The 22371-nt window shown below is 35.8% G+C and overlaps 2 protein-coding genes, 2 non-coding genes and 1 pseudogene across 4 annotated transcripts; 4 read left to right on the plus strand and 1 right to left on the minus strand.

Annotated features, from left to right (window-relative positions):
* The first annotated feature begins 8836 nt into the window (after positions 1-8836).
* LOC113340784 lies at positions 8837-13632 on the plus strand (annotated as a pseudogene).
* Positions 13633-14038: 406 nt separating this feature from the next.
* On the plus strand, positions 14039-17081 carry LOC113340741 (40S ribosomal protein S2-3-like). The gene is made up of 2 exons (XM_026585818.1): positions 14039-14841; positions 16739-17081. The coding sequence occupies exons 1-2, from the start codon at positions 14161-14163 to the stop codon at positions 16886-16888; spliced, it is 831 nt and encodes a 276-aa protein (XP_026441603.1). The 5' UTR covers positions 14039-14160; the 3' UTR covers positions 16889-17081.
* LOC113340786 lies at positions 15565-15657 on the plus strand. The gene has a single exon (XR_003355646.1). It is a non-coding gene; the product is annotated as a small nucleolar RNA U54 (small nucleolar RNA).
* On the plus strand, positions 15821-15912 carry LOC113340785. Its single transcript, XR_003355645.1, has one exon. It is a non-coding gene; the product is annotated as a small nucleolar RNA U54 (small nucleolar RNA).
* A 1001-nt stretch (positions 17082-18082) lies between the features above and the next one.
* LOC113340740 lies at positions 18083-20682 on the minus strand. Its single transcript, XM_026585817.1, has 6 exons — positions 20379-20682; positions 20211-20296; positions 19969-20115; positions 19021-19144; positions 18550-18836; positions 18083-18401 (listed from the first exon to the last, which is right to left on the minus strand). The coding sequence occupies exons 1-6, from the start codon at positions 20581-20583 to the stop codon at positions 18309-18311; spliced, it is 942 nt and encodes a 313-aa protein (XP_026441602.1). The 5' UTR covers positions 20584-20682; the 3' UTR covers positions 18083-18308.
* Between the last annotated feature and the right edge of the window lie 1689 nt (positions 20683-22371).

Consider the following 22371-nt stretch of genomic DNA (forward strand, 5'->3'; position numbering starts at 1 on the left):
ATAAGTTCTTAGTAGTGAGGAGAACCGATCCTATGCACATGTGCACCAAATTACGTGTAGTTACCATATTATGTGGGGAACTGATCCTAGTCAACCGAGTTTTGGTAACTAGTGTGACTACGTAAAGTACTCACAGGAGGTAGAACCGAACTTGTTTTGGTAGAACCGTGATACCCATGATTAGTGGTTTGACATGATGATCAATCACATGGTTCTTAGAAATCGAATGATTTTCGTTGCTAAGATTGTAAGTATTAAAGAGGACTTACAAAGTAAGGATGTCGTCATTCTATGAACACGAGTTGTAACTCTTATAATTAATTGTTCAAAGATATTCCTTGATAGCTAAGAAGAATCCCAGGATCGAAATTAATTGAGAATCTTTTTATTAAAGGTTTCTTAATTTTATATGGTGTTTAATTTCCAGAAATTAAATACATATCTTTAGAGAATATTAATTAGTAATGTGCATTTACTAATTAAAGAATTTTCTAAGTGAATTTCGGTCGATATTTGGACAATGCATTTCCAGGAATTATGAAAACCGAATATGTGTTTATTGCATATCTTGAGAATATTTTCGGTTTTGGAAATTCCTTGGTGTACAATAAATACCGAAGTTCGCTTATCTTGCAAACTAATCCTCAGAGCCAGGAAAACTACCTCAGTTGTGTTGTTACTGGTGGAGCCGCCTATTGGAGTGGAGAGTACCCTAATTAGGAGAAATCGCTTACGACCGCTCGGTTTAAAGACTTCTTTGGGATTGAGAAGCTCTATTAGTAACGTTGGTGGGAAACTAGATAATTGCATTTTATTATTAGTTTTCAACTGATTTGATTGACTAACGGTGGTTGAACTTTGATTGCACCTAGTTTGTTTATTCTTGAGAATCTTCTCTTCTGATATAAGATTCACTCAAACTAGATCGAAGTTTCGACGGGGATATTTAGACTGTTTGTAGATATAAAGACAATCTTGTGATAATCCGACGTTAACAGACTCCGTTCTGTGTGGATCTATCATAAGAGATTCAAGTTGATTGTGTGCAGGTGTTTATTGAAGATCAAATAAGATTTGAAGACAAGAAGACTTTTTGGGTTCATAATCTTTAGTGTGCACAATACTTGTTTCGGCTGGAAAGGGATCCGACTATAATCCGATTTGTCTTTGTGATAATCGTTGATTGGATAGTTGTGTTGATCCGCATCAACACCCTTCTTTGTGATTAATAGTGTTGATTTCTTGTGGCTTACAATCACTTTGGTGATTGGTAAGAAAGAGATCTAAGGACCCGACAAAGGTATTTATGTGATAAACAAGAGATCCTTTGTTAGACTCATATCACTTGTTTGAAAAGAGTTGTCACCGATCAGATTTGTTTTTCCTTTACTGTTTGGAATACGAACCAAAGGAATTGTTCCAAGTGCGTGACTTATTGGAAGTTGGAGGCTCAGGGATACTGAAGAAACTAAGTGAACTATAGAGTTAGTTGCTTGGTTTCAATTATACGAAGTTGGTTTAGATTTTGTATAGTGTATTAATTCTGAGAGTATTCAATCTGGACTAGGTCCCGGGGTTTTTCTGCATTTGCGGTTTCCTCGTTAACAAAATCTTGCTGTGTCTTTTACTTTTCTATTTCCACAATTATAATTGTTATTATAATTAGAAGTATAATACACAAACGTTAATTCCTATTTACTTGATAAGTATCCCTTAGATTTTGGTTAAGTCCGAACCTAATATCAAGTAAACACACTTCGTTGACTGTATTGTCTCGATATCGTATCCATAGACGATCACTCGAAGTGTGATACCGATTTGTTGTATTGTGTCGACTCAGTCCGTAGACAATCACTTTCGGAGAAAGGACTTATATGTGGAAAAGTTTTAGAGTGTGGTATATTTGGGTACCCTCTTCTTTTCAGTTTTGTAGGCGTGGAATCAGCCTAAATATCATTACACAATCCAGTAACAAGTTACTAAGATAATGTCTATGTCGCAATTACGAAGTTCAAAAGATAGATGTTATACTTCGTAATTCAATATACCAAAGGTGTGATACAAATTGTATATTCTTCCTTGATACTTTGATCACAATGAAATGAACAAGGAACTCAAGTTCCACAAGTGAAAAGGGCCAAATATCAAGTTCAAATCGTTCAAATCTAGAATTTATTACCCATAAACTTGAATAGAATTGAAATACGAAGGTAACACAAAAAGAATGAGGGCATTCCGATATCATTTCAAGAAGTTATGAGAAAACAACGAAGAAATGAGAAGTTATAAGAATCGATGGATGTGGGGTGGTCACGTAGGACGGTTTTAGACGTATTTTTATATAAGATTTTTTTTTTAACCTTTAACAGGTGGTACTTATGGATACTTGTATCCACCGACTTTAGGTGTTATTTTATACAGAAAACTCTCAATTTTGAGAGGTTATAATCAATGCTTATGGGAATTTGTATCAGCCAAGTGTGACTCGAATGAAGCCACTTCCAAAACACGTTTTTGACTTCTAAATCAAGCAAACTTGTTCCAATGGGACCCTAAAACTTTTAATTGTTGTATCTATATACGAAGACTTTCAAAACTCTTATATATACACGCGGAGAAGGAGAACAAGAAGGTAGGGATTGGAGTTGTGATTGATCGTTACTGAAATGACGAGGGTATCAAGTACACCATAATCTTTTCGTATCAACCTAATGCAAAAAAACCTTGTATAATCTTATAAAGACAGTATGAAATGTCGAGGGTACCAAGTATACCACAATGTATTTCGATAACACCCTATATGACACACACTTTGTGTGATCTAGTATAGACAGAGACTGTCACGAAGATAACAACCACAAGTGTATACTCGGTATATAAAATAGGTATTGAAACTGATGTTACCTATATGGATCAAATCCAAATGTTTTTGATTAACATACAAGCACAATTACTTTATTATAATGAAAACAATGATTATAATGTGGAAAGTAAAATAAAAGCACATAACAAAACTTTAAATATGAAGAAACCCTGAGTTGATCCAGTTTTACTTTCTCTTCAATTTTTTTAGATTTTTATAGATCTTTAATGATTTAAATTAGTTCCTACTCTTTATAGATGAATGTTTACATCTGATTTTTTATCAAAACGAAAGTTTTCATCAGATTGACTGTACCCATTTGGATTATCAAAGTTTTAAAACCATGGCTAACTAATTTACTATCATAAGGTGTTTGCAGTTGGATATTGCCCAGTTGGTGTTTACCATGTTTATAGTTGTGATTCAAGCGTTTGCAAAAGTCTTGATGATGCTTTTTGAAGTTTTGAGCTCCTGCAGTTTGCCATCTATGATCATCTGGAAAATCTTCTTTGTCGAGTTGAAGATGTGACTTAGTGGGTTGGAAGATGCCGCGTTCCTAAAGAATTCAAATTTCAAAAATTTCGTTACATTTTGTTTTCCCATTATTTACTCTAGTTATTATCGGAAGTCTGCACAACTGTTATCTTACCTTTTCTGAAGCAATTTTTCTTTGGATAGAAGCAGTCAGTTAAGTTTTTTCGTTCAATTACGAGATACTAGGATGAATATCTATCACAATTCAATTTTAGTCCAGAAATTTCTAGGCTTACAATCTTATAAAGGAGGAAGTTATTGTGGTTTTCACAATTGCAGTTTTACTTCATATCAATATCAGCTTTTGTTTTTCAAAATAGCTGAAGGCAGTACTACCTATATTACTGATCTTGCTTCAAAATTTATGCAAGCTGCTCTGGATCTTGGTGATGTGGAAAAAATTATTTATCATCAATTTGAGAATGATGGTGAAGAAGTTGGATCTGAATAGTAATTTAGTCTCATTGGAAAAATCCCCATTGAAGGAAAAATGGGTTTGAAGACTGTTGAAAAGTTTATGTGCTTTACTTGGGATTTCATACCTGCTAGGGAGGTTAAAGTTTTTGAATTGGATGCTAACATTTTGGAATTTAAATTCAAAGATTAGGATACTCAGAAAAATATGTCTGACTCTCGTCCATGGAGTATTAATGGATTTCTGGTTAATCTTCGTTATTATTACTCAGAGATTATTTATCAAGAACTAGACTGGAGTAAGCAGTGTTTTTGCGTTCAGGTTAAAAAAAATTCTCCCAGAACATATGAATGTGAAAGCTATCACTAAAACAAGGACCATTATGGGTGAAGTTCTTGCTATCGAGCCTGAAGATGGAGTACCAGTTGATGGGGTTCCTGTAAAGATGTGTGTTCAAGCTGATTTATCATATCCATTGAGGAGGGGTGTTATGGCCATTACCAATGCTAGGTCTACAAGGTGGATTAAGTTTTTCTATGAAAAACATCCGCATAAGATCTGCCCAAATTACTACATCATAAATCACAACACAAGGTGCTTATAAAGCTGCAACAAATTATTTGGCAAAATCACATGCTAAACCACACTATTTTGGGGAAATGAAAAAAGTGGAAAGGAAACGGATTGTTATTTTTAGAGGGGGTGATCAAGTTCCCAATCTTTATCAGAAGAATATTAAGAAAAGAATTGTTTTTGTTCCACCTAAAGATGGATATGTTATTTGTCCTAAGTTTGTGAGTGGAGATGCATCAAGTATTGTAGCTGAAGGAGAAAGACTTGGCAAAAGGCAAAGACATGATTTTCCATATTCCAATGTTTTGAAACTTGGTGATGATAGCAATGGCAAACTGGAGAACACGCAGAATTCTAACATAATCACAACAAGGGATATCCTAAATTGCAGCACTAAAGGAATTAAGGTAATATTAGAAAACTTTTTTCTGTTTATTTATATTGGTGATTTACTTTATAAAATGAAAATACTATCTTGGAATATGCAGGGTATTGCTAACAAGTTTACCAAAGATCAATTTCAAAATTTGGTTAAAACTCAAAGACATGACTTTATTTTTTTTTCTTTGTGAAACAAAAATATATGATGATAGAATGATTTTGATAGCTCGATCTGTTCATTATCCAAATTATGTTTACATTGATAGAGTTAGGTATGCAGGTGGTCTCATTCTCATGTTGCACTTGAACTTTATTACTTCAGATCATTGTCATGTGTTACTTATTATTGATCCAATTCCCAAAAATTTGTGGAGACCTTTTAAATTCTTTAGAACTCGGATTGGTCATAGTAATTTTAAGAGTAATCTTAAATCATCTTAGAATATTAATATTCATGGTAGCCCTGCACATATTTTAAATCAAAAGCAGCATAGTGCTTGGATAGCTTTATCTCAATGGAATAGGTTGGAATTTGGTGACATTCAAAAAATATCAATAGCCTTCAAAATTTGTTGGAGATAGATCAAAATGATACTAACTAGTTATCAGCATGCCAAAGTTAAGTCTATCACTAATGACTTGGAAAATTGGTTTAAAATTCAATATGAAATCTATAATGAAAAGTCTAGGGAAAAATTTGTTTTTGATATAGATAACAATACTAGATATTTTCATACTATAGTTAATACAGGATTGCATACTAATTCTATTAATGATCTCTATGATAATGATGGTAACTGGTATAAAGATAGAGATGTTATTAGTAATCTTTTGACTAATCATTTCAGCTCTGTTACTTGTACTTCAAATACTATATTGAATGATCATGATTGTCACCTTATTTCTATGATTGTCTCTGCTTCTGAGAATGAAAAACTTTATGCCATTCCAAGTGAACATGAAATTGAATGTGTAATTAAAAATACCTTCTTGAAGTGCTCATGGACCAGATGGCTTCCAAGTTGGTTTTTATCAAACACAATGACAGTTGGTTGGTAAGGATATAATTGATGTAGTTCAAAGATTTTTTCAAACTGGTCACATGCCTAGATGTCTCACTAGAACCTATATCTCTCTTATTCCTAAATGCAAAAGTCCTAAGTTGCCTTCTGAATTTAAATCAATTCGTCTATGTAATGCATCTTATAAAATTGTTTCAATTTTTTTTTGGCTAATGGGATTAAACCACTTTTCAAGAAGTTGATATATTTTGTCCCAGGAAGAGCCATTCATGACAATATTATTATTGCTCATGAAATGGTTCATTCCATGAAGCATAAGGAAGGTGCAAGTGGTACTATGTCTATAAAACTGGACTTGTCAAAAGCATTTGAAAGGTTAGAATGAAATTTTCTCAATGAAGTTCTTGAGAATTTTGGTTTTTGTCCTGAATTTTACAATCTAATGCAATGTGTTTCCACTACCAATATTAATATTATTTTTTAGTGGCCCTCTATGTAATCAGTTTGAACCATCCAGAGGAATTAAACAAGGGGATCCTCTATCCCCTTATTTATTCATATTAGCAATGGAATATCTTTCTAGGTCTTTGCTTGCTGCTGAGATGAATAAATCTATTGTGGGTGTTAAAGTCTCCAGGAAAGCACCTCATATCTCTCATATGCTTTTTGCTGATGATATTCTAATATTTGGACAGGCTGATATGAAACATGTTGATAATTTCTTGCAGGTCATTCAGAATTTTGGTAGAATCTCAGGATGAATGCTCAATTTTGATAAATATTGTGTTTATTTTAGTAAGAATCTTAGTCCTAATACTTGTACTGATCTTGCTAATGCTCTTAATATGAATCTTATTGCTGATGCTGGAAAGTACCTTGGTGCCCCACTTTTACTTGGACATTCTAAGGTGAAATATTTTGACCCTATTGTCCAATCTTTTGAGGCAAGACTAAGAAATTATATAGGTACCACTCTTAATCAAGGAGGTAGATCTACTTTAATAAAATCTGTTTTGAACTCTTTACATACTTACCAGATGGGTTGTTTCAAAATACCAACTACTTTAATCCATAAACTTGATTCTTTGCAGAGAAATTTTTGGTGGGGGCATAAGTCTGGTAAAGGAATTAAATTTATTGGATGGGATAACATTAATCAGTCCAAGGATTTGAGAGGTTTGAGATTTAGGGACTTAGAAATTTTTAATGTTGCTCTCAATTATGAGTTGGTTTGGAAATCATAAATGAACATGATGAGTTCCGGGTTCAGATTTTAAGTGCTAGATACTTCAGTAACTGTAGTATCCTCCATTTTCAGAAGCTCAATGACAACTGCTCCTGGATATGGAGAGGGATCTACAAATGCATTGAGATTTTGAAGGAAAATAGTTTTTGGAACATAATATGTGGTACTAAAGTTAGTATATGGCTTGATAGATGAGTTATAGGATTAGACCACCCTCCCAATCCTGCTGAAGGGCTAGTTAATATTGTGTCATACATATATGTTTCTGATTTATTTTATAATGATACTAGAAACTGGAATGGTCATATCATACATTACTTATTTGAGCCTGTGTCAGCTAAGAAAATTCTTGATATGGATGTGCATGCCATTGAATTTGATTCTCTGATCTGGATACCTGATGTAAAGGGACTTTTGTTGGTTAGAAGTGTTTATAATGTTCTAACTAGAAGGACTAATAATTCTGCAGGTGCTCACTCTGTTCCCCCACAGGTTTAAAAGTCTTTATGGAAAGTTCGTTTGCCACATAAAGTTAAATTGCAAGTCTGGAAATGCATCAATGATATAGTTCCAACTAGGGATAAACTCTCCAGATATAAACATGGGATTGAAGTGCATTGTAGTCTCTGTAATCATTCTTTGGAAACTGCTGATCATCTCTTCATTAACTGTCCTTATGCTAGGTCCATTTGGTTAGCACTAAACATTAATGTAGGAAACATTGTTACTCATCATGGTTCTTTTAGGAACCGGGTGGTATCTTGGTTCTCAACTAGCAACAATTTGATTTTTGGTTCAGGTATCTCCAGATATGAATTAAATAAGCTTCTTATGGCTGAAATTTGGTTCATCTGGAAGGACAAATGCTCAAAAAGTGTTCCAAAACTATAACCCTAATAGACTAGTAACTTTGGATGGTATCAATAAGTTTATCCATACTAATGATGCTCATACTATTAATGTTGATGGTACTTTGCACGATCTAATATGGAACACCCCTGAAAATGGTTTCCTTAAAATTAACTTTGATGCTTCATTTGTAAAAGAGACTTTGCAAGGTGGCATAGGTTTGATTGTGAGAGATTGTGCAGGTACCTGCATTGGAGTCCAAGGAAACTATTTCAATGGAGGAATGAAGGATGGAATTGAAGTTGAGGAGCTGGAGCGCAGAGCATTGAAAGCTGCTGCAATTTGGGCAACTACAAAAAGCCTCAACAACATCATCTTTGAACTTGATAATGAAGCCTTAATTAAGTCAATAAATGAACCATCTTTTTATGTTCACTGGATGAGCCAATTTTTAGTTTTGGATATTATGTTTATTTTGAGGAAGATTAGTCATTGGCAATATTTGTCTGTTAGAAGGGTCTCTAACAGAGTAGCTGATAAAATAGCCAAAAAGGCTTGACAGTTAAAGCCCGATTTCCAATACTCTCAAGTTTTCGCCCCTAACATACATGATTAGGTCACAAGAAAAGCAATTGTAATATCTCCTTAATTTCAATATAATTTTCTTTTTGAATAAAAAAAAAGAAACCACAAATACAAAAATATCCGAATTGTGTTAGTAAACGGTTTTTATGTGGTTCTTCAAACACACAGTTTGTCTAGAACGATTTTTTTTTTTTTATTATGTGTCAGTGTGTAAGGGATGGATGGAGACTGGAGAGGTTCATGTACAGTATTAGTTGTCCCGGCCCGTAAAAGAAAAAAAATAAGAAAAAAAAGACCACTGGGTCGATGGTACCAAACACGGCCTCATAAAAGAGTGTTAAAGGACAAACTGAGGCGGGCAGCACAAAACTCTCTGCAGAGGGGAAGTGGAGAGAAAGAAGAACACCAAATCTAAACTTCATTAACACGAAACCAATAATCTCCGAAGCTCTCTAATGGCAGCAGTAGAAGTACAAAGGAAGTAGATAGAATCAAATGGAGGAAATTCATCATTTATCGATGTAATAAACTTAAAGAATGCCATGACTGCCAAGCATAAACCAGGTGAAAGTATTGGACAATACTACCTTCAACATATTCACGATCTTCAGCTTCAAGTTCGGCAGAAGTCTCATAATTTGATCGTCTTGAAGCTCAGCGTAATGATCTCAATTCTAGAGGTAATAATCGAACCGACTTGTCTTTCTAACATCGCTACCTAACCCTAATTTGGATTTTTTTTGTCAAATTAGCGCTCGTTTGGATTAATTGATGTAGTTTAATGTCTCGTTTAGGTTATTTTACTTGTTCTATACCAAATTCATGGTCGATTTCACTTTTTTATCTTCACTTTTTTTTTCCTTTTATTGAATTAGGGGGGTTTTATAGTTTTAACTTTTAACATCTTACATCTTATCCTTTGATTATCACGGAGTCACGGACTTATATGCAGTTATTAAGTTTGGATCTTAGAATTCATGATTAGGAAGGGGTTTTAAAGTATTTGGAATGAAATTTGGGCTTACAAAGTGTGTGTATTTTACGACAGTGGGATGCTCAAGGAAGAGTTGCAGCTGCTTCAGGAGCGGATCTTATGTTGGAGAGGTGGTGAAAGTTATGGGGAAATCGAAGGTGTTAGTTAAGGTAAGTCAATGGACGACAAACAATGCATGGTTCATGAATGGCGTTTTTTTGGCTTTTTAGTGTTCTTTTATTCTTCCTTGTCAGTTCATTGTATGGGATGTGCTTCTTGCTATGGTCATCCATCTCCATCTTTCAGTCTCAACTACACCTTTGCTTCTATTTGCTTCCCTTGTTTGTTTGTGGATGTGGCATGTTATGGCATGTAAAATGGATTCTATCATTTAAGAAGGGAATATGGGGCTGTTTGGTAACCATTATTTTAATTGATTATCAGTTTATAATCTATTATGCAGATTATAATGGATTCTACATGCGTTTGGTAACCATTATAATAATTGCTTATTTTAATCATAATTGAAAAAATCCATTATTTCCATAAACAGGAAAAAGTTGTTTTGAAAATTTATTATAATCAATTATTTTTTCTAAGGAACTCAAATTAAAATTTTTCTTCTTATTTTCTCTAAACTATCAAGAAAGAGACAAAAAAAGAACATATGAATAAATAAATATCTTAGATCATTGTTCTTTCCTCTCCATTTTGAGATCATCATTCTAAGATAATCAATTATCAGAAAAAAAAATGTTTGGAAAAATTTATTTTTAAAATGATTATATCAAAATCATTTATCAATTTATGATTATCTATAATCATAAATAGATAATCATAAATTTTACCAAACAAGGCCATAGTGGTTTAGATAAGTTAATCATTTATTTATCTTGATAGGAAGTTGCGTAGTATATACGTTGGACTTGGAAAACAGTAATAGCCAGAACTCCAAGATGGGCTAAAGTAGTATGGTAGCCATAACAGTCTTACAAAGTTGGTTATGAGATTTAGGTCTACAATACTCAAATCAGATGAGACCTACAGCTGAAACATAGAAAGATTAAGCTTGCGCGATTCTACTAGGTTATCTTTTTTCATTTTAACTTTGGTGTCTCCTACAACTTAGTATCCTCCCCAAAGGAGTAGACTTACAGAAAGCTGTTGGTGCATGGAAAAGAGAGCTGAATAACTGATCAAATATTGACTCTGAAGCCATCATACCTAAGGAAACTGTAGCAAGAGACCGGAAGAGTGTAAAAGATCATAGAACTACATCCAATTAGGGAGCACGTTAGGACCAGTTGCAGTTTGCTGACGACATGATTCTGAACATTAGCAGCCATCCAATAGTTTTGTAGTATTTGACAAGCCAAAAAGATGATTGACATAGGATAGCTATGTGATTCAAATATTGTAGATATGACTTCCACCAGCTGATTAAAAATCTTACACCATTATGTTAAAGTAGTTATCACGCACAAACCTCTGATTCGGTATGCAAAAAAAGTGTGCCTGTATCGCGTATTAAGCATGCCAGTTGAGCTGATGATGCATGTTATGAAGACAGAATTTGAACTCAAACGTGTCTGACATAAAGGTTGCTTGCTATACATGTTTTGTGGCTTTCTTTGTGGTCTCTTGTCGTTTGGTATCCAATACGGCTCTTCATCCTCTGCATGGCAGCTGTGTTTTACAATTTTTACTGGTGAACTGATTATTTTTTCCGGATGTTACATATTTCAATGCAAATTTAAAGTACTTTAGGCATGCTCATTGTGGAGGAATCTGGATGTGCCCTGAATTTATGTTCAATTTGTGTTCTTTAGTGCATGCACCCTTTCGGAGTTTTCTTCCGACGGCCTTTTTTTCTTAATTACTTTCTTGAATGTAGGTTTACCCAGAAGGGAAATTCGACATTGATAAAAGCATTGACATCACAAAAATTACCCCCACAACAAGAGTTGCTCTTCGTAATGATAGCTATGTGCTCCACTTGGTTTTGCCCAGTAAAGTAGATCCTCGTGTCAACCTCATGAAAGTTGAAAAAGTTCCATACTCTACATATGACATGATTGGTGGTCTTGATCAGCAAATCAAAGAGATCAAAGAGGTTCTTATGCGGACAACCTTTTACTTCTAATTTCAGATTTGGTTTATATTTGAAAAGTCCGAACAAGGTTTCCTAATGTTATTTGCATTTTGGTCGAGTTTGTTATCAGAATTACTTAATCCAGTTGTGTTTTCTTCTGATCAACAGGTCATTGAGCTGCCAATTAAGCATCCTGAGCTTTTTGAGAGTCTTGAATAGCTCAACCAAAGGTAATTCGGTTTACCAAAGTGTTTGTCTGTGCTGTTTTGTAGCTTTGTAATTGTTCACGTTTTGCGAACTCCTTATTCCCTTTCTTTCGTTTTTGGTTGATAGGGAGTCCTGCTTTACGGTCCACCTGGAACAGGAAAAACACTTCTTGCAAGGGCAATGGCTCATCATACCGACTGCACCTTCATTAGAGGTTCTGTTTCTGAGCTGGTTCAGAAATACATTGGAGAAGGATCTAGAATGGTCAGAGAGCTTTTTGTTATGGCTAGGTACGTCATCATTTTTGTGGAAAGCTTTCGGTCACCTGTATTTTCTAAACTAAAAATTTGTAGCCGATTGTTTAAGATGATTAAATGGAAATACTAATTTTTGGTTTTGGCATACCTTCTATTTGTATGGCTTGTGTTTTATTGTTGTTTCACAAGGAACATTCGCCTTCAATCATTTTCATGGACGAAATTGACAATATTGTATCAGCTCGTATGGAATCTGGAACTGGTAATGGTGATAGTGTAGTGCAGAGGACCATGCTTGAGCTTCTCAATCAATTTGAAGCATCAAACAAGATCAAGGTATACTCAATAGTTCATAGAGACAATGGTCTTTCGTGGGAAATCAATTAATATCGCAGCATAAAGTTTTCTCCTTGGTGCTTATCTCAACTCCATACGTGACCTTTACAGGTTCTGATGGCTACAAATAGTATTGATATTCTGGATCCAGCACTCCTAAGGCCTGGACGTATTGGCGGGAAGAAGAGTTTCCAAATCCTAGCGAGGAGGTATGTTCTATGGTCACCTTAAGTAGTGTCCACCCGGTACTACTTCAGAGTGCAACAGGTAGTTTCGGCACCTCGTTGTGATCTCATGCAGTCTTCCTGTTGGGATTCTTAGTTGTTATCATGATTTGATAATCTTAGTAGCATGTTGTTTTGGTAAAAAACTTTGTAGAAAAATTCTTGTAAATAATGTGCTCTGATTCAGTTTTCATGATTTACTCTTTAGCCAGCGTCTCATGATTTTTGTTTCACATCTTCTTGTTTCTTGTAGTCTCGATGGGATATTTTGAAAATCCACTCAAGGAGAATGAACCTGATGCGTGGAATTGATCTGAAGAAGATAGCAGAGAAGATGGGTGGGGCATCTGGTGCTGAGCTGAAGGTTTGTCATTACCTCTTATTCTGTTTTGATAAATTTGTTGCTGTTTACCCCTGTAAATATTGTTTGTATCGACCAGTTCACTCGGATCCTTTGTAATTCATTCATAGTAACTGTGTGGAAGCACAATTTTGTATTCTCAAGCTGATGCAATATCATTATTACCTTTACCTAAGTTGTTATAAGATATCCTCTGGAAAACATACTTTTGTAGATCATTGTACTGCGATAGAGTTACTCATGATAACCTGTGGAATGAACTTTCTCACTGATCTATTCCTATTTTTCAGGATGTGTGCACAGAAGCAGGAATGTTTGCGCTAAGGGAGAGGAGAGTGCACGTAACACAGGAAGATTTCGAGATGGCAGTGGCGAAGGTAATGAAGAAAGAGACAGATAAGAACACGTCCCTGCCGAAGTTATGGAAGTAGACCTCTTTTACGCTCTCTGAACACGATCACTCCCCAATGTTTTTCTTTATTGTATTTCTGTCCAGTGGGATTCAAACATGGGAAGGTTTTTTTTAATCAGAACCATGGGAAGGTTTATCAATACTGATTCTCTCTCAACTCATCTGGGTTTGTTTAAGTGTGCAACTCTAAAATGTTTGATTTCACCTTTTAGTCTTTTATGTATTCCCTCTTGCTTGGGCTCAGAAAGCACAGAATGCTTGCAATCACCATTAACTGTTCGGAACAGAAAATATGATTTATACAGCTAAGAAACAAGATCAAAGAGAAGTATTTTATGCAGTACTGCATGCTTAGGATCATAATACTCCAGATAGAAACTGAAAGAACATAGTATTAAGCTACTAGGTTCTGCTCAAGGTTTGAAATCCTATGATGCGCCAAGACGCATTCCGGAGTCTTCACATCCATTGAAGCACTTAGTTTTCAAGCTGTTTTGGTCTTTCCTATGAAATGCTGTTCACCGGAAAGTTTAAGCTGTTTACCGGAAAGTTTAAAGCGGCAGGTTAACCGTCACAATGACTCGTCTTTGTCTGGGCTTTTTGGAACAAATCATAATTTCGAACCCTAGCCCAACACACTGACCCAGCCTACAAACATCTATAATACCCTATTTAAGCCGAAATGAAGAGAAACCCTAAATCCTTCATTTGTAAACCTACTAGGGTTTCTGTATATAAGAGCTGCTTCAAATCGAGAGCCTCTCTCAAAACTTCATCCCTAAAACCAGAGAGTGAGTGAAAGAGAGAAACACCTTTCACATCAACCAATCATGGCGGAACGTGGTGCAGGAGATAGAGGTGGATTCGGAGGAGGTTTTGGAGGTCGTGGAGATCGCGGCGGCAGAGGTGACAGAGGAAGAGGAGATCGTCGTGGTGGAAGAAGAGGCGGCGGCCGTCGTGAAGAAGAAGAGAAATGGGTTCCAGTCACCAAACTCGGCCGTCTTGTGAAAGACGGACAGATCAGAAGTCTTGAACAGATTTACCTTCATTCACTAGCAGTGAAAGAATACCAAATCGTTGATACTCTCTTAGGACCAGTATTGAAAGATGAAGTGATGAAAATCATGCCTGTTCAGAAGCAAACTCGTGCTGGACAGAGGACCAGATTCAAGGCTTTTGTTGTTGTTGGTGATACTAATGGTCATGTTGGTTTGGGAGTGAAGTGCAGTAAAGAAGTTGCTACTGCTATTCGTGGCGGGATTATTCTTGCTAAGTTGTCTGTTGTACCTGTTAGAAGAGGTTACTGGGGTAACAAGATTGGTAAACCACATACTGTACCTTGTAAGGTTACTGGGAAATGTGGTTCTGTTACTGTGAGAATGGTTCCTGCTCCTCGTGGTGCTGGTATCGTTGCTGCTAGAGTTCCTAAGAAGGTTTTGCAGTTTGCTGGTATTGATGATGTTTTCACTTCATCTCGGGGATCTACCAAAACCCTTGGAAACTTTGTCAAGGTTTGCATCTCGATTTTATTGAACTTTTTGTATTTGTTGATTGAGAAGTTGCTTTTGCATAGAAATTGATTGCCTGTTTGTATGCCGAGTGAGCACTAGTTACTGATAGTTTGTATCTTGTAGCATAACACTCAATTTTATTGCTTAATTGGCTGTGTAGTGTTTTGAATTGTGTGACTTGTTTGTTGGGATGTATAATTAGGTATGTATAGTGTTTGGCCCGTTCTTTGAATTGTAGAGTTAGAATTACACCTGCAACTTATTTTGCATGAGTATATATGGTGTAATATGCCATTGAAATGTGAAGCATAACAGCCAATTTTGATGCTGAATTGGCTGTGTAATGTTTTCAATTGTGTGACTTGTTTATTGAATTGTATAATTAGGTATGTACAGTGTTTGGCCTGTTCTTCGAATTGTAGAGTTAGAATTAGGCCTATAACTTATTTTGCATAAATTGATTGTTTTTTGAGTATGTATGGTGTGATATGCCATTGAAATGTGGAGTTACCTCAGTCTTGTCTTTTGCTATTCATAGTTTTTGGTAGTCTTAATGTGTAAAAACCTGCTTGAAGTTTTCTACGACTTTGATTACAAACATTAAATCAAATGGTATCGTAGTAAGACCATTAGGATTTGTTTTTGAAAATCCAATGGTCTCATATATGTAGTAAGTGGAAACAATTTCATTAATGTGCCTTTTGAGGTTCTTTTGGTGGTATTTGCTCAATGATTACATGCCTTTTGCAGGCAATATACGCTATTCTCATTGGTATATTATCAACATGATGATAACATAAACTGTATATGAGAGCTTTGCCACTGTAATATGTATATTATTAGCTACGCTAGATCAAATGGTATGATAATAAGACTATTAGGATTTCTTGGTAACCTTGCTTAGTATTGTGTGGAGTTTTTAGCAAGTATAAACAATTGCATTTAGTTAATGTGCTTTTGAGGCTCTTTTGGTGGTATAAGCTCAATGATTACATGCCTTTCACAGGCAATATACGCTATTCTTATTGGTATATTACCAACAGGATGATGACATAAATGTATATGAGAGCTTTGCCATTATAATAATATGTTGTTAGCTGATTTGGCTGTTTTTCTGCTGGCAAAGCCTCAGATGCCAAGCTTCAAAGAATTTCACAAATTAATTTTTCCTGAGTTATATTTTTGTATTCTCTTTCATCGAAACTCTTTGTAGCTTCTTGAATTCATAGTCCTGAGCTCCTGAGCTGAAGGTTCTTCGATGGGTGATCGCTTAGACCTTTTAAACTGGGAAACATACTAATCGTTTTAGCTTTTTAGCATCCTGTCACTTTAGTGTTCTCCATATTATTTTGATCAGTAATTGTGCATAACCTATTATTTTTCATCTTACCCCTAACCATATTCTGAGTGTAGCCTCTCCTAGTTGTGTGGAAACTAGGCCACACTGTACCAGATCATAGCATTTTTATTGTTACCATTGTTTGATCTTGGTATTCTATTTTGAAACAATAATTCTTCACGGACAATGAAGAGAACATCGCAAAAACCAACTCACATGGCATGGTGGTTCTCAAAAAAGGTTCCTCATTTTCCTGTTAGGTGAATCGGCTTTTGGGGTGTTTTTTTTATTGTCTGTAGTAGACCCAGTGATTTCTAATTTTATAAAGCCTTTGCATTACTTTCTCTGATTTTTCTCTGATTGAATTTTCTCATCTGCTGTTCTGTTGCACATCCTTTGTATATTTGCCTTTCTTTAAATGTGTAATCTCTTAGTGTTGATCTTCAAGAATCATCCGGATGTGGTTGAGTTCTTGATTCATCTATTATTTGGTTATGTGTATGGAGTTTTAGATTTGTGATAACAGACTGCTAATGCTCTTATGTTTTCTGTCTGCAGGCTACCTTTGATTGCCTCCAAAAGACATACGGGTTCTTGACTCCAGATTTCTGGAAGGAAACTAGCTTTACCAAATCCCCTTTCCAAGAGTACACTGACCTGTTGGCCAAGCCCACAAAAGCTATCACTCTTGAAGAAGTTGAGGCTTAAATGGTTCCAAGATGAGAGAATTGAGGATAGTCAGTCTTTAGCTTATATTTTTGGATTATTACTTATTTCGTTTTGTTTTTCTTAAATGGTGTTGCTGGACATAAAGATTTTGAAAACTAAAGCCAGTTAAACTTGAGAACTTCCTTTGATGTAGTTTTGAAATATGATATTTGTTTAATTCTCTTTCCCTTTTCGTTCTTGCCCTTTTATTGAGATTTTTGTCAGTCCACAGTTTTCTTAGCCTGCATGTTTTGGCTCCTTTGCCATAAAATGCCCAATGTAAACCAGGGAAATAGGAACGCATAAATCTTTAAAGACGTGTTTCTTTTCTTTATATATATATATAAAAGCATGGCTGTAGAGTTTCGATCCTGAATAGTAGCAAGTGAATGTAACCTGAACATATTGCATCAGATTTCTTTGGTCCTTCTGGGAGTTATTGTTTTCTTGGCATTTCACTCATTATGTTCATATGTGAAGTATAACATCTGCATCTCATCTACAATGACGTCAAACACGTTCAATGACAGTTTGCATTGGTCTCTTGCTCAACAACCATGGCGGCCACAAGTGGTGAACAAGCTGAAAGTTTGGCCCTTCTGGAAACTCGACCTGGCTTCACCAAAAGGATCGGATGCAATTTGATGTTAAGCTGAAGTTTGGCCCTTCTGGAAACTCACCTGGCTTCACCAACTAAGGATCAGATGCAATTTGATGTTATTATAGAAAGGAGATTGCAAGATAGTGATCGCGGCTACTGCAACTCAAATTACAGCTCTTTCACTAGAAAACTTTAACCTCTCTTGGACTGTCGTTTGATAATTTTATCTTTCCCTAGTGTAATATTGTAGCGTATGTACTAGCTCAAGAGGCCGAAGGTAAACATCAGTCTTGCACATGGCATATAAGCCCCCCTATGATCCTCACTAGTTGTTGCTTGAGGGTCTATCCCATGTAAAATAAGTGTCCATCTGGCAGCAATTTGGTGGTGGTTGTGGGGAGATTTGTCAGTAAAGATAACTGGCAATCCAAGTTTTCTAAACACCAATCAAAATTTGCAGAGATTAGAGATGCAAATATCCCAGACTTGCATTTGGGAGTGAACGACGCGGTCTTTCTTCCATATAACCTCGCCTCCCTTCTTTTCTTCATCTCTCTTTGCTGTCATAGAACGATCCATTGGGTCATTTTCAATTACTTGTTCAAATAAGGTGAAATATATTCACATTGGTTGACCAGTGAAGCGATCAATACAGTGTTATAGTGTTCCCTGGGCCTTCTTCCCAAATCTATCAAAAACTGACACCTAAAAAGATCTATTTAATACATGACGGGAAATAAAGTCTACTTCTAAATCCAATAGATTCCGACTGTTTCTCAGAGAAAACATCATCTTCACTGTACTCCTGTGCCTATGTTTTTACAATAGCTTCAGTAACTTCAAACGCTCTTCATGTTCTGGATCCAGCTTTGGTGGTGTGTAAGACCCGCCAAGATCCTCAACTACATATTCCTGGAAGTGTTTTTGGGAAACAAGATACTAAATGTCAAAACCCAACACAAGATTGACTAAGGTTTAAAATACATAATACTTGAATGTTAGGTCGAGTAATGACTTTTTGAAGGTGATAAACAAAAGCATTCCACTGAGAAGTATTTACCTTAGTCAGCTCCATTTTTGTTAAGATGTGATAGTGTCTCTGCCAAATCCTCTGTACGGCCATGGAAGCAGCAAGCAAACCATATGCGATGCCAAGGATGGCAAATATGACAACGAAGATAATAACAAGAGCGAAGCATGCTTCCATAGATGCTGGGAAGCAGTCTAAAATGCCCCACCCGTAGCAGCAATTCCGACAGCCAGCCAAGCATGGGTCGTTATTGTTGAAGGAGGAGCAATGTATTATCAGTCCGACAAACCCAAGTATAACAAAGAAAGCCAACACGCCTGTGAATTCAGATATCTAAGATCAGTTGGTGCAGCAAGGCAGCTATCAATACTTAGATCCAGTCTTGTATTTAGAGATGATTGACAGCCAATATAAAGGAAGTTGTCAGAGAGAACTACCAGGGTACGTTCTAAGTAGAACAGATATTCTGTGGTGAAAAAGAGAATTCATTCCAAGGCTGACCTATACAGTAGTAGAAAGGAATTGGATGCTTCGAAAGTATACGGTCCCATCCATCACTGAATGAATTCCTGAAGCTCCCATTTGTATCCAGCAAGTATGCAAAGCCAGCCATCACGAAGATTGCCTGCAGAAATGCTTCAATTACTTACCATTTTTCGAGTTCCCCTAGGATTTACGAACTCATAAAAGAAAAAAAAAACTGACATATCTGGGGAACATGATTAACTGATCCATGAATTATAGGGGAGTTTTAGGTGACACTTAATGTATCATTTTTCCATGAACAGCCGACATTCCGCTAGCAAAAAATTATGGCGAATATGAGCTGCTTTTGTCAATCTAGGGAGTGTTGGGAACTTTTGGCAATTTGTGATTGAGTAAATGAAAAGTCTCTGGTTTTTGCTTTTATTAAACTTTTGCTTCATTGCCTTGAGGCTGTTGAATTTTCTAAGTCCCTTTCCCGCATCACATGATTCTTCACTTACCAGGCAAAAATAACTGTCCACTAAATAGTGTATATTTCTGTGTTTGCATTATCTAGACGACTAGACCTTTAAAGGCTTTGTCATACTGGCCAAAAAATAATGAGCTCATACAATTATAATTGTGAAAGTAGTTACGACAACACAGCAAAATTGTTTTTCTCAGTATCCACTAAACACAAAGGTACAGGTTACCCTCCATATCTTTCCTTCAAGTCTTTCCATGAAATACAATTCATCCCAAATCGAACCTACCCACTAGCATACATGTTTGTGTGAATACCATACAATTACTCTAATCTACTTCACCCCTTCATGGGTATAAAAATGAATTATGAAAATGCTTTGCAGCAAGCAATTCATCCCAATTTAGGCTGCCATTTAACATATACATTTACGGGAGTATCATACAATTACTCTTAGGCAAGGTTTTCACTTAAAAAAATGAAATACGAAAATGACTTACAGTTTGTACAGCCAAGAAGACAAGCAGAACATCCCTGGCAACAAAAATCCTGAATTTAATTTTACGCCAACAGTAATCCTCTAGCAATTCCACTCGAAGATGAAATCGTGCCTTACAAGTAGTACAGTGTGAGAATGCAAATCCTTCCTACAAAATCAACAACAAAAACAAAAAAAACATTTCAAACATTTACATTAATCCAATCAAAAATCTAATTACATCATTTCCAAAGATCATTTTACCTTAACTGATCGCCAGTGATCAAGACAACCTCGATGAACAAACTGTTGTGTGCCTTTACACATACATGGAGATATCAAATCTTCACCTAAATATCCAAAAATTTCATGTCAACATAATAATAAATACGGCTACGACGAATTGAAATTACTTAATTATATCTTTGATACCTGGTTCGCCATCATATTCAAGGCAAATGCGACAGCAAATAGCTGAATTGTCTTCAATATCTTTATTTTCATGTTCGTGTTCATCACCATCGTCATCTTTAATCTCTGAATTTGATTGTTGGTGGTTCTCAAGTAAAGGATGAGAATCACTTAATCGATCTTCCTCTTGATCTCTTCTCATTTCTTCTAATTCTACTTCACCCATAATAATATTAATTCGATTAACTAAAAATCTTTCCCAATTCAGAAGAAGAATAAGTAGAACCCTAGAAAATCCTCGATGATGAAAATCAAATGAAATGATAAAGGATATTTGGATTTTATTTTATTTTTTAAGTGTAACGGGAGAGTACATGGCACGTTGTGCTATGCGTGGTAAACACCGTCGGATTTATGTGTGCGTACAACAACACGTAATTCGACAAACAAGATTCTCTTGGAAATTCATGTGAGGGAACATTTCTTAGGATAAAGTCAGAGATGTAGAAGGAAATTTGAGAATCAACTTTGTTACATTCATACATGGGTATATTAATTATATGAAGGCTGTGACTGGGGCATCACATTCCATTAGAGGGACGTCACCTAATAGGATAAAAACGGGTCATCCAGAAGTAATATCAAAAATCCCTTATCTCAAATAATTTTGTAATGACCAAATAATTCTTTAATTAATTTTAATTTTATTTAATTTAATTAGATAATAATTAATTTCTACGGTTGGAATCGATCCAAACCTGGACGTAAAACCAATTTCTACGGTTGGAATCAATCAAAACCTGGACGTAAAATCAATTTCTACAATTGGAATTAAAAGGAACCTGGACGTAAAATTGAAATTTACGGCTAGGTTGACGAAATGAAAATTTAGTAAACTAAACCTAGACGTAAAATTGAAAATTACGGTTGGAATTCAACTAAACCTAGACGTAAAAATGAAAATTACGGTTGGAATTCAACTAAACCTGGACGTAAAATCAATTTTATGGTTGGAATTAAAAGAAACTTGGACGTAAAATCGGATTTTACGGTTGGAATTAAAAGAAACCTGAACGTAAAATGAGCTTCTACGGTTGGAAACTAATCCAAACCTGGACGTTAAACTACGTGCAAATAAAATTTTACGGTTGGAATTAATCATAACCTGGACGTAAAATCACTTCTACGGTTTTTAAGTTTTATTTTAGTTAAAGGGTAAGCTAGACATTTTGTATATGTGTTAGGATATCCCATAACTATTTTTTTGAACATTAAGAATCCAAGTGAAGCCCCTCTATTGGAGTGTGACGCCCCAATAATAGCCTTCAATTATATGTCCATACTTTTGACACCCAATAAATATATCCTTATTCAACAATAAATATGTCCCTATTTTTTTATAACCTTATCCATTTAATATTACATTACCTTAATACCCTCACTCATATAATATTTTTATTTATTTCAAAATGGAACAATTTTCTTCCTCTATCACTTCACCCACCACCACTAGCACCACCAACACCAACATTCAACTACCACTTCACCACCACCACTAGCACCACCACCACCAACATTCAACTACCACTCCGCCACCACCAACATTCAACTACCATTCCGCCACCACCGTTCAACAACCACCACCTACCAACCGCCACCACCACCAACATTCCACCACCACTCCTTTACCACCACCATTATACCACCACTAGTCCGTCGCTGCCACCACCACTAGTCCGCCGCCGTCGTCGCCGCCACCACCACTAGTCCGCCGTCGTCGCCGCCGCCGCCACTGGTTTAGATACTTTTGTTCAACAAAAGTAGTTGATCCATTTCAGTTGGATCAACAATGGATGTTTATCTATTTCAGTTGGATCAACAGTAGAAGTTTATCCATTGCATTTGGATCAACAGTAGAAGTTTATTCATTGCAGTTGGATCAACAATGTATGTTTATCCATGCTGATGGAAAAAATGCTACCATTTCATTAGCTGCAGTTTCAGATCCACCAAC

Source organism: Papaver somniferum, unplaced genomic scaffold, assembly GCF_003573695.1.
Source record: "Papaver somniferum cultivar HN1 unplaced genomic scaffold, ASM357369v1 unplaced-scaffold_23, whole genome shotgun sequence".
Lineage (NCBI taxonomy): Eukaryota > Viridiplantae > Streptophyta > Magnoliopsida > Ranunculales > Papaveraceae > Papaver > Papaver somniferum.